The 12,650-nt window shown below is 35.4% G+C and overlaps 2 protein-coding genes across 2 annotated transcripts; both read right to left on the minus strand.

Moving 5' to 3' along the window:
• Nucleotides 1-187: 187 nt before the first annotated feature.
• LOC123557505 (zinc finger protein 540-like) lies at nt 188-5,376 on the minus strand. The gene has a single exon (XM_045348994.2). The coding sequence runs from the start codon at nt 5,257-5,259 to the stop codon at nt 2,521-2,523; it is 2,739 nt and encodes a 912-aa protein (XP_045204929.2). The 5' UTR covers nt 5,260-5,376; the 3' UTR covers nt 188-2,520.
• A 3,354-nt stretch (nt 5,377-8,730) lies between these two features.
• LOC123559103 (uncharacterized) lies at nt 8,731-10,337 on the minus strand. Its single transcript, XM_045350918.2, has 3 exons — nt 10,181-10,337; nt 9,605-9,764; nt 8,731-8,899 (listed from the first exon to the last, which is right to left on the minus strand). Exons 1-3 carry the CDS (start codon nt 10,262-10,264, stop codon nt 8,775-8,777), a joined length of 369 nt encoding a protein of 122 aa, XP_045206853.1. The 5' UTR covers nt 10,265-10,337; the 3' UTR covers nt 8,731-8,774.
• Between the last annotated feature and the right edge of the window lie 2,313 nt (nt 10,338-12,650).

Here is a 12,650-nt window from a genome sequence, read left to right on the forward strand (position 1 = left end):
TTTATTGGTATTTCAGAAGACAACAATTAGAGATCATAAATATATGAGCCATGCCATGAGAAAACCAACATAGTGGCTTTGCGACCAGCATGGATCCAGACCAGCCTGCGCATCTGCGCAGTCTGGTCAGGATCCATGCTGTTCGCTAATGGTTTCTATAATTGCAGTGGGCACTGAAAGTGAACAGCATGGATCCTGACCAGACTGCGGATGCGCAGGCTGGTCTGGATCCATGCTGGTCGCAAAGCCACTATGCTGATCTTCTCGTGGCAGGGCTCAATTATCAAAATGATGAGATTTACCAGTAAACAGCAGTTTCACTAAATCACATGCTTAAAAATCACTATAGTCCATTTAAACAGTACATACCAATGCCAAATTTTAGGTGATATGATTAAATGTAATACAAGCAGTTTGAAAAATATTAGGAACTGCAATGCCCGAAGCCTTTTCAATATCTGTTAAATTAGCATGTAGAATATTTGCCTCATCTGGGCATTGTTGGTCTTTTTCCATACCAACCGATGTTACCTGGACAAGTCATAAAAATGTATAAGCTGTGTGAATCTTTATAATTCTACATTTACAAGTAATAGTGACAGAACTGATAAATATCATGAAACCAGAAATTACAATTATAGCCAACTTAATAAAATAAGCATCTTACTAACCATAAAGACCCAAGTTTTGATGAAATACATAAATACATGTTTCTGACAAGTTGTCCAAACTAACAAAAGCTTTTCACAAGACAGGTGCACTCGAGTACCAGACAATTTCTAAGTTAAAGCGCACTTGAGTACCAGACAATTTCTTAGTTAAACATGATCCTACAATTGGCAATGCCTGTAGCAGTTATTTTATATCAAACTCAAAATCTTTTTCTAGCAATAATTCCAAACTCAGCCAGCATGGAAAACTTCAACAACATTTTCCATAAACTTAAGTAAAAAAAAAGTCAAGTCATATTCAAACAAGTTACCTAACTCAGTTATGTAATTATGTTTGATGACTGGGAAGCTTTGTATGAAGTTTTAGTCGAACACATACAAATGTATGTAGTTGTTACTAAGGTACATACAATACTAACAGAATTTTCTAAGGTGAAAAAAGGTCATTTATTTAAATTCAACCAAAAGTCATCTAACTTCTTTATTTCCTGTGATGACTTGGAACACTTGTGTGAAGTTTCATTTCAATGCATGCAATGGTTATTCACAATTTATTGAGATAATGACCTTGTACACAAAACTTTAACCAAAGTGTGCTGACGCTGATAATGAGGCAAACTCTGGCGAGATGAAAATATACAACTAAAATTACAAGCACATCAAAACTCTGTTTTTCTACTTCCTATGATGAAGTTTTAACTATAGGTGCATGAAAAATATCAACATATTTAATTATACTTTATAGAATCACAGTAATTAAATATAGGGTAAAAATCACACACAATGTAATATGTAAAAAAATAAACTTGTAAAAGTTGATTAACCTAGCTGTCTGCTAGAATGAAAAATAGAGAGATAAAAATGCATACAGATAAAAATTCTGTTGCAAAATTCTACAAGAGCTGTCACAGGAGACAGCATGCTCGACTGTTTTGATGCTGGGTAGTGAAATAGAGCACATCTGAGGAAGCTGGAGTGAGTGTTGAATGACTCCAATGTACAATACTGATCAAAGTTTTAAGTCTGTGTCAAATGTATTAAATAATTACAGAGATAAGGTGCAAGTTTATTGAAACATTCAGCATAAAAGGCACATAATTCATGGAATATATCTGCAAGTGTCATATCATATGACTAATAATGTGGAACAACTATATTTTAATTTTGAATCAAATCCATTTCGTAATAACTAAGATGGAGCAAAAGGGCATCACAACTTTAACCTGAAATTCTAAGTAAAAAGGGGACATAACTCATAAAATATTGGTGCCAGAGTTATGGACCTTGATATGGAACAACCATTTTAAGTCTGAATCAAATCCATTAAATAATTATTAGTATTAACAAGGATACATTAACCTGAAATCCTAAGTGAAAAGGGGGCATAACTAATGAAATATTGGTGCAAGTTATGACCCTTGTGTCATATGATGTGGGTGCTGATGTGCAATAACTACTACAAGTTTGAATCAAACCCATTTAGTAATAACATCTATAGACAGAGTGAAAGTGCATCCAAAGTAGGACAGCTCTCCATATACTAAATGTATAGTCAAGCTAAAAAATCCCTTTGCCAGTGTAACAATAATTATCAAAACTGTAAACATTCCTTCATATAGCCTACATTACCTGGTGGTAGCTAATTTAAATCATTTAATTAAAATATATTTCTGTGAAGTAACTTGGCCTCCAGATTTTTTGCTTTTTAATTTTAGAATTTCTAATATTTGTGATTAACATGTGGAGACATGCATGTACAGCTGTATGAAATGCATAAATGTCAGAAGAATTGAAAACAAACTTAGAAATGTCAACTGAAAAGAGTCTAAAATATTCTATATAGCCACATTTACTGATTCTGTGATGGTTGATACTGTGAGAGATTTCCTGGACTTTGGTACGAGGGATAACCAACAAAACCCCAAATACTAGCAATTGCCTGACTCAAAGATGAGTCTGAAGAAACTGGAGCAGGAGAGCCAGTCTGGCCAACCTTGAGGCACTCTGTCACAGGAGTCAATGGCACTATTGTTGCATTTTGTATCACATTGTTTTGCCCCTGAAGCTGCAAGGGCATCTGAATATTTTGTTCTCCATTTTCATATTTATCATTGGACTGATTTGGGAGTTTAGAAGCCACAAATGTCATTGTTGAGAAATCTATTACTTGACTTAAACCGTTGTTAACTTGAATAGGTGAGGCTACTGCACAATTCTGGTTTTGTTGTGGTATCTGCTGGGCCTGGGAAGTTGAAATAGCATATATAGTTCCTGGCTGTAGGGTCTGAAATGTCTGAACATTTTGTGCAGCGTTAGCTGCATTGCCATTTTGTGATTGTCCTTGAATGCCATTTATTACATTTACATAATCAAATTTTGGATCCTGTATCATGTTGTTTTGGACTGGATTCAACACAATTAGACTAGGTTCTGGTTGAACTAACTCTGGCTGCACCTGCAGTACTGGGGTTTGCGCTTGCAGCGGTTTTGAGTGCGAAACTGAAGCAGTCTTTTTCTTTGATGGAGGAGGTTTTCTAGATGGATCTGACTTGTAAACTCTATTCTGACCAGTTCCACCATACACATAGTAATCACTTTTCTTCTTAACAGTAGACAGAATTTCTTCACGCCAGTTTGTTTCTGTCTTTTGGTGTAACGAGATCATATGTCTTCTAATTGTTGATGTATCACCAAATGACTTGTTACATACTAGACATGTGTATGGTCTTACACCCGAATGTATCCTTTCATGTCGCTCCATCGCCTGCTTCTGGGCAAACCCACGTCCACAAACAGGGCATACATGGTCTTTAACAGTTTTATGAGTTTTCAAATGAATATGAAGGGTGGTTCTTTGACGAAACGCTTTATCACAAAATGTGCAAGGAAAACGACGGATATTATCATGCATGAATTTATGCTCTTTCAAGGACTTGTGATACACAAAAGCTTTTTCACATACATCACACTTATATGGTTTAATTCCATTGTGTGCATTACAGTGCTGTTTGTATGAACTACGCTGGCTAAATTTCTTTCCACACATTTGACAAAGGTAAACTTTTTTCATACCTAAATGAACTGATTTCATATGAACAGCAAGAGAGTATTTGGTAGTTAAGGACTTTGAACAATGTTCACAATTATAAATGGGCTTAACATATCCCATCTCATGGGTTTTAAGATGGCTGTCAAACATCTGTTTGTTTTTGTAAATTTTTGAACACTGGTCACAGAAAAATTCTGTGCCACTGTGAATGTTTTGTTTATGTTTGAGAAGGTCTTTTGAATATCCAAATCTCCTATCACACTCATCGCATGCAAATTCTTTTCTATGAGTCCTCTGTATATGACAGCTCAGTCTCATCTTCACCGGTGTAACATAGTTACATTCTAGACACTGAAATTCTACGGACTCTGATGGAGCAGTTGGCTTCGTTTTGTATTCTTTGACAATGTTTCTTTCTTTAACTACAACACCTGGGCATTTGTGGCGGTTCAAATCAGTTGGATAACCAAACCTCTTTTCACAAACTTTGCACTGATATTCTCTTATATGGATACGTCTCCTATGCTCAAGATACCGTTTTCTAGACTTAAGAGTAACATTACACTCTTGACAATGATGGCTTAGGTTTCCATCATTTCTTTTAGCTCGGCTCCAGTATCCTTTATCACCAGGCTTCTTCTGCTTCTTTGTAGTCTTTTTTGCTGCTAATTGCACTTTTTTGTCATTGTTTACAATGCATTCAGTTGCTTTATAAGACTCATGTCTGTGGTTTTCAGATTCTGATTTAGAAAATTTCTCGGTTTTAAGGCTTATACTTTTAGCAGGAACAATTGGCTCAAAGTTTTCACTGCTACTACTAGGAGACTTCTCTGTTGAATGTCTTACGCCTGCTGTGGCTGATAAAAAATCATCACTATCCAACACAGTAGCCTTAGTTTTCTTATGTAAGCGACTTTCATCTAACTGAATGGTATTTTCATCTGTTTTCTTACTAGAATTTATGAAGTTATTTTGTTCAACTTCTTTCTTATGTTTATTTAATATTTTACATTTTAGCGGTCTGTGATCCTGTGTAATTTTTTCATCTTTTCTCCCAATACGCTTTAAATCCTTTCGTCTGAATTTCAACTTATCTTTTAGATTTGCATATTCCTTTGCCAAAACTTCAACAGTTTGTTCAATCAATGCATTATCAGCTTCATTGTAATTACTATTTATATGATTCTTAGCAGTTGTATTGATTCTACTTTCACTTTCAGTTTGGCCATGCTGTTGTCTGCATTTTTGAAAGAAATCATTGACAATATCACAGTTACAAAGTTTTGTAATTTTGCCATCCAAAGCATTCTCGAAGTCTGGTTCATGCTCTGGACACGTTTGCCAGTGAGTAAGAATCTCGAAAGCAGCGTCCACTTGATCCCAACTACCAGTCACTGCGTACGATTTGTTTGCCTTACTGAACTGTATACCAGTGACCAGCCTAAGCTTTGTAAGTTTTGACTGCAGGGTCTCTTTGGAACACGATTTCACGAATTCTTCCGTCAACAGCACGGTTGTGTTTGTAAACAAGTTGTTCATTCTGAAATGAACAAGTAGTTGTCATCGTATCAATTAAAAGTACATTAAAGTTTACTCGTATGACATAGTTTTAATTCTTTTTGGCCAGCAAACAAGCGGATAAAAGCGACCGGAAGTAAAAATTAAGTATTCCATTAAAGAGCATAAATAAGGGACGCAACTTTTGTAACATTTACTATCTTGAGGTTCTGGAAGAGGGCGTAGAGCCATATATATTCGATCGGAACATATCAGAGATAAAACCGATCGTTATCATGATTATGCATATTTTATGTTCGTAAATCATACTTTCCAGTCAGCCGACACAACGAATAATATCGCTTAATTATATTAAAGATATCCAATGACCACTTTCAGTGAAATATTTTATTTTTAGATATTTACTTCAAATGTATAAAATCCTGATCAAATGTTTTTAACTTTACTAAATATATAAATTAAGTTTCAATATAGAGCTACACAGTCATGATTAAATGTCATGCAGTAACAGTTGATTGTTTAAAAAAGCAGCCAGTTTTTTATTAAGTGGCAGTACACATGTATTTATTCTGTGTTTATCTATGTAATATGTATACATGTATACAGTATACGTACTATAGTACTGTTAATACACATAAACTTATAAACTTTATGTTAACATAAAGTAAATTTTTTGTATTTTATTATGAAATTTGGATTTAATGTACTTCTAAGTAACGTTACACTATTAACTTGAAACAGCGTCTATAATTATGGGCCTATAAAAATGAACAAACACTAGCTGTGTCTTTAGCACTTCGTGATCGCATCAACAAACGTTTCTCTGAAAGGATTTTCTCATGCTGGATTCGTTAAACTTGTATATCATAATGGTATTGCGGTTTCTTCATGAACACAATCTATTGATCGGTTTGTCCGCGGAAAGTCATATATTTAACGACAGAGCCGTGTTTTGTTGATTCAAAGAATCATTAAATATACTATTTATTTTTATAACTCTTTGGTTGATTTGGACACAGCTGACATCATCCATAAGTATACTAAAACGGATTGAATACACAAGCGATGTCTGCAACAAAGCCACCCCTTTAATGTTAAAATCTTCAAAAAAACTTTTGATTTCAATGAAATTTCTAGTTTTAAATTTACACTTGATAGAGACTGGACCCATATTTCAACAATCTGAGCCAAAAGACAAGTTTTAAAACAGTGCATTACAAACTTACAATTGTATTGCATTTTGGGTAAATTTGACAAATATAATCATATAATTCAATCGTTTTTACATTCATAAAATTCATTTGGCAAATTTTGTATATTAGATTTATACATATGCTTGAATAATTCTATCTTGGTTTGATTCGGCAGCCAGGATAGGAATTTTTTTTTCAAAATACCTCCAGGGGAAATCTAACACGTATTAAGCACTCAGTGAACACAAATAAGGGTAAATGGGTAAATGACCATTCATTAAACTTTTGAACATATCCATTTCTTGATCAAAATCTGATTTAAGGAAAAAATTAAGGACTATTAATTCTACATACAAATCATACCGTGACGTCAATACAACGTCAAATGCCAACTCAGAAAAGATCAGACTACAATAACGAAGGTATAACAGTGGCTTTTTACGAACAGTTCTCCGAGGGATCACAATTTCTTAGACACCTGTCTTTAACATGTACAATGGAGAGCTAAAAAATTATACCAGAATTGTGGATCATATTGATCGACACTCATATTTTTTAAATATGTTTTCTATAGATTAAACTCGTTTTTAATATAACATGAAATCAAGGATAGGCTATTGCTGTGTAATGGTATCTTAAAGAAGAACTTGCCCGGACCACTTTTAGTTTATTGGTAGGATATAAATTTTATACGAATGATTGGAACCAAACTTTGTTGCTCATATTTTACTAGTTTTGAACGTTTTTTCACTAAATTATGGTCATTTGATTTTTATAATAAAATCAACACAGAGATTTACTCTTGAAGTTTGTCCCCGATTATCCTCCTAAACCACTCATCGGGTTTCTCGGCACTGGTTGAGATGTTGAATTTAGTTGTGTATACCTACACACGTTCAGATCGGATGATCAAATCCTTCATCAAAATTACTTTTGCTTCTCCTGTTGTACTGGTTGAACTGGAATTAAACTTCATAGGAATGATCAGTACTGATCGAGTTTTAATGCGTACATTTTACGTTTTTCACGGTTAGATGGATTAAGGAGCTTTGAGTTTTAGCACGACTATTGGAAAAAATATGTAGAGCTATTGCACTCATCTGTTCACCAGCGTCCGTGTCTGGTTCAGCATCTCGCTCTGGAAAGTCTTTGTATGCAAGCGGCAGTTTCAGTGTTTTCATAATAACCTGACGTACGTGCATCGGACAGGTTCTATAACTCTTTATTCTATATCTATTTTATTTATCCAGTCGTGAACGTTTATTTACAACACGTGACCGTACAATATATTACCATATTGGACGCATGTGCGTACAAAAGTCCTGTATTTTTTTCTGTATTTGGACGGTTCAGCAACCCCATGTTAAACATACGATAAAGCCCGAAACGCGTGAAAATGTTCCGGTGTAAATCGGGTGAAGTAGGCGCTCTATGTTAAATTATGCGCTTGAAATGAGGAAGGCAGAAATACAATATTAAGTGAATCATTTTTAATAAAAACTAAAATAACATAGATATAGAATAAAAATGTTATTTCACATTGTACAGTACAATACGAAATATATCTGGACACGTACCCAGAGCTGGGAAATCCATAGTGGACTCGCCTAGCGACTCGTCCAGTATGGTTTTCTCAGCTGGGTACTCGTCCAAATATGTCTCCGTATTGTACAGAACAATGTTAAATAACCTAATAGTATCTTTACTACAGCATGTCCCCTTTACGACTTAGTATGTTTTGGTTAAGTTTTTTATGTAGGCTGATAAACATAGTAGGAATGTACACACTTTTTAGCGATGATCTGACATGCAATGCACAGATTCCTTAACTCTTTATTCTTTTTTTTTTATTTCATTTGGTATTTATTAATTTCATTTTAGCGATAATTGAGCGTTGCTGTCGTTCGACAGGTCTTGTATATACATAATGTCTACAAATAGATCTTTATCTGAGCTTATCTCAATCATTCCTGTCTGGATTTTTAGGAACGAAGCCTAGTCGGAATGTGTCGGGTAGTTGACTTTTCATGTGGTTATATATTGTCCTTTGATGACTTTCTTTTTAATCATGATAAAAACATTTGTTAAGGAAATAATAGTTTCCGCAGAGATGCATGCGTGCTTTTTTTTCTTAAAGAAAAGAAAACAGTCTTAGTTAATTTCAAATAAACCGAAATTTAAATTTCAACCACTGATGATATATTGAGAGTGCCGTATTCCCAAAAAGCTGGATTCAAGCTTTAATTTACAGAGTAAATAACAAAAACTTTGTATGACTGTGTAAGATAAAACCAACTGATTTTATTTCTTATTATATTTCGTGCGATATTTTTAATAAGTCATTCATCCGAATACATGTCCGGGAGTATCTGTACAAATACCATAGCCATGTCCGAGAAGTAGTAGTTCTGCTTGGTGAACGGGGTCTCCTAATCCAGGTGTAAAGTGTATCTCATCACATGTCAATCCTTAAAAACAAATGAATCAACAGTAGTGTAATTACGTAATACTTGAAGAATTGCAGAGCTGTTACATTAATATTGTTAATTGCTTTAAAATTTGTAAAGATATTACAGCCTCACCTACAGGTGCTAGTAACTAAATCTTTTTTAATGTTCTATAGTCCATATATAGGACTATATAGAACATTAAAAAAAGATTTAGTTACTAGCACCTATGGCCAAACCGGTACATAAAGACGACATTCGGTAAAGTGAAGTCAAAAGGATGTCGTTTTGGGTGCAGGTGAACTTTATCAGAAGGTTGCGATGCACGGTCAAATGCCAAAATCAAAAATGAAACTAGCGGTGGTCTCTATTTAATGATGATTTTTATCATAGGTAAAATGTTGTTTTAATTTAGATTAACGTATACAAGCAGTAGTTTTCTATTTGGTTTATATCTACAGTTTTTTTCTTTGATATAAATTGTGTTAAGTGATCAAAAGCTGCATTTATCCGAGCAGTAAACTGCGATTGTTGGAATAGTAAGTATTCTAACCGTTGTGCCGTAACACGCATTAACCGTGACTGCGCGTATCTTATACGAAGACTTGACGTTTGTAAACAAACGCGGTCAACTGAACATTGTAACAATAGATTTTATGGTACAAGAAATGCAAAAGCTGTATAAACATAAAAAAATAATAAAATGAAACACCATTCGTTATATACCTTGCCTACATCCGCATGGGTATAGCATTACTGCATGATTGTGATTCGGAAGATGGCATGCTTGGGAAATGTTCTGAAACTGGTAACATTTAGCGCCATGCAAGGTATCTGTATGACAACAGCCATCAGGACATTCCGCATCAGTAGTGCATGACTCGACCTGAAATTTATTTTGATATATTTGTTTGATTTGAATATTTACGGAAGCGCAAGTGCGACATTTCTGCGCTTGTATTTATCCCTTAGCCATGAGATGCTACTTGTATGTTCCTGAGAAATACACTGAATAAATAGCTCCGTACCCCTTATGGTAGCAGAAGACTTTAGTTGTTCCCCATGGCATTACTACAGGCCTCTGGTTACTTACTAGTACTACGCAAAGCAACTGGGCGGCTTCAACATAAGGTAATTGCAGAAGTCGCCTCTTTTAATATATGATATAAGGTTAACACAGCTCGAAATAATGTCAAGCCTGCTTTAAAGACACCATTTTAAACTTCCCTCAATCTCCCTCTTCCTCCTTCCATTTCTTATTTTAGTTACCTTTTAAGAAAAATAGAAACAAATTTTACTTACCAGTGCAAAATAGATGGAAAATACCACAAAAATTATTGTGCCAGTCCTCATTTTAGAATGTTGGTATGTTGGCAAAATCTTCATGAGATTATAACTGGTTTGATAAAGACAACTAACTGATAAGGCAGTGGGTTAACTAGAACAAACTAGAGGACTATGAACTAGAATGTGAACTTGCACTCTACGAGATCCTATTTTGAAATTTTCGACGGTACTGTCTTGTCCGGGTCAGACATAATATAATAATATAATAATCTATCTATTTCCATTCATCTAATCACGTCCCTCACCGTCCCCCAACACTCCTACAAACCAACACATATAACGGTTATTTTTGGTGCGGCCGTTTGTCTTTCTGTCTGATCGTGTTGCTTTTTTTGTCTTGCCATCTGCCTGTCTATATCTCTGTAACCATAGATACTCCCCTGAATGAGACAACATATCATGCGCAAAACCCGGGCCCTTAGCTGAAAGGTCAAGGTCACTTGGAAGTCAAAGGCCAAAAGGGTTTTTTCCTGTCTAGATCCTTAAAGGGATTTTAATATTACTTGGCACAAATGCTCTCCACCATGAGATGGAGTGTCATGCACAAGAACCATGTCCCTAGGTCTAAGGCCAAGGTCACACTTAAGAGGCCAAAGGTCAGATACAAGAATGACTTTGTCCGGAACATTTCTTCTTCATGAATGTAGGGATTATGATGTAACTTAACACAAATGTTCACCACCATGAGACGGATTGTCATGCACAAGAACCAGGTCCCTAGGTCTAAGGTCAAGATCACACTTAGAGGTCAAATGTCAAGTTCAAAAATGACTTTGTCCGGAGCATTTCTTTCATGCATGGAGGGAATTTGATGTAACTTGGCACAAATGTTCACCACCATGAGGTATACTTGTTTTTTAGAATTACCTTCCCTTTCTTGTTACTATAAATAGCTGATATTGTAACTTTTTTATCACTGACCGTAGGGAAAAATCGAGACCACTTTTCTGTGGTACAACATGCATGTTACATCCGATGTCTATGTGTATTTTGACATATCTCTACCTGTTAAAAAGTTTTGTGTGGACTTACTAGTATATTATATTGAATTTTTTTAGGATTAACTTCTCTTTATTGTGTTACTATAAGTAACTGTAGAGAAAATTAGTTGCCTTCCAGCAGGGGACTTTGTATTGCATGGCAGTACATCATTCACTTGTTTTAGTCTGTCTTACAAAAAAAAAACAAAGACAAATATCAAACAGGGAATGCCACGCACCAAAAACGCAGCCTCCTCAAAACGCAACCCACAGCACGCAGACGCGTGCACCACACACACACACACACACACACACACAAACGCACACACACACACACACACACACACACACACACACATAGACAACACATTAGGACAAAACGAACAAACAAAGGAACACACACACACACACACACACACACACACACACACGCACACACACACACATACACACACACACACACAAAGCCAATACATCAGGACAAAACGAACAAACAAAGGAACACAGTGGGGCACCGCCTTGGAACGGTCAGTGGCAAAAACACCACTGGGGAGCTTAAACCGTTTTATGGTGCGCACCCAACCTCACTCTTACCCCCACCATGTTCCAAAGTCGCGGGTCAGTGTAAGACAACTCTTTGTGCTATGACTGATTATCATTACCAACTCACTATTCCTCTCTGGGAAACATGAGGTTTTTTTTTCATGATTACTTAATTAATACCATTCTCATCTATCAGCAGTCTATCGTCATAATCCTGAGACAAGGGGACCACAGTTTATATGGACCTATGATGTATAATTGCTAAAAATTATCTATGGTAATTGAATATCGGTTATCCGCACTTCTCATCCGTTTTGATATGCCTAATACAGAAGCTTTCACGTTTTATAATTGATACACTCCTTGATTATCATCTTTGTACATTTGTACACAAAGTTGTGTATAATCAGCAAAAGTTTATTGCCGTTTAAGTGATTAGACCATGCATGCACTAAGCGCGTATATATATATAGCTTTTAAAAAACTTTCCAATCACTAACATTTTCATTACATTCCAGCATTTCAAATACTGAAATTCTAAGACACCGCTACGCGAACTAGATGTACAGGCATGTCTGAGACGTCATTTGATTAGCATTGAGTATATCTTGTATGTTTTCAGTCTTTGTTTTTATAGGTTACTAGATTTGTATCGGGAAATATGAACGCTTTCTACTGTTGAAATACTTTTCATTTCGGATGCGTGACGTCATTTGTGACGCCAGTTTAATTCATGTCGTCACATTTAAAAGTTCTGTAACGACGATATTTTCAGTTTTACTCAGGCGAAAGAACAAATTTATCTATTTATATAATAGTTACAAGTGTAGTACGTGTATGTAATAAAAATATTGTTAGATAAACAACCCGGCATAGAACACGAACTGCCTACACTCTACATT

The sequence above is a fragment of the Mercenaria mercenaria genome, chromosome 5 (assembly GCF_021730395.1).
Source record: "Mercenaria mercenaria strain notata chromosome 5, MADL_Memer_1, whole genome shotgun sequence".
Classification (NCBI taxonomy): domain Eukaryota; kingdom Metazoa; phylum Mollusca; class Bivalvia; order Venerida; family Veneridae; genus Mercenaria; species Mercenaria mercenaria.

Excerpts from the sequence above, each read along its gene's own strand:
- LOC123557505 (XM_045348994.2), bottom strand. The coding sequence starts at position 5,259 with ATGAACAACTTGTTTACAAACACAACCGTGCTGTTGACGGAAGAATTC.
- LOC123559103 (XM_045350918.2), bottom strand. The coding sequence starts at position 10,264 with ATGAAGATTTTGCCAACATACCAACATTCTAAAATGAGGACTGGCACA. Across the intron at positions 9,765-10,180 it reads TTTCCATCTATTTTGCACTG|GTCGAGTCATGCACTACTGA; the intron begins GTAAGTAAAATT and ends AATAAATTTCAG. Across the intron at positions 8,900-9,604 it reads CCCATGCGGATGTAGGCAAG|GATTGACATGTGATGAGATA; the intron begins GTATATAACGAA and ends TTTGTTTTTAAG.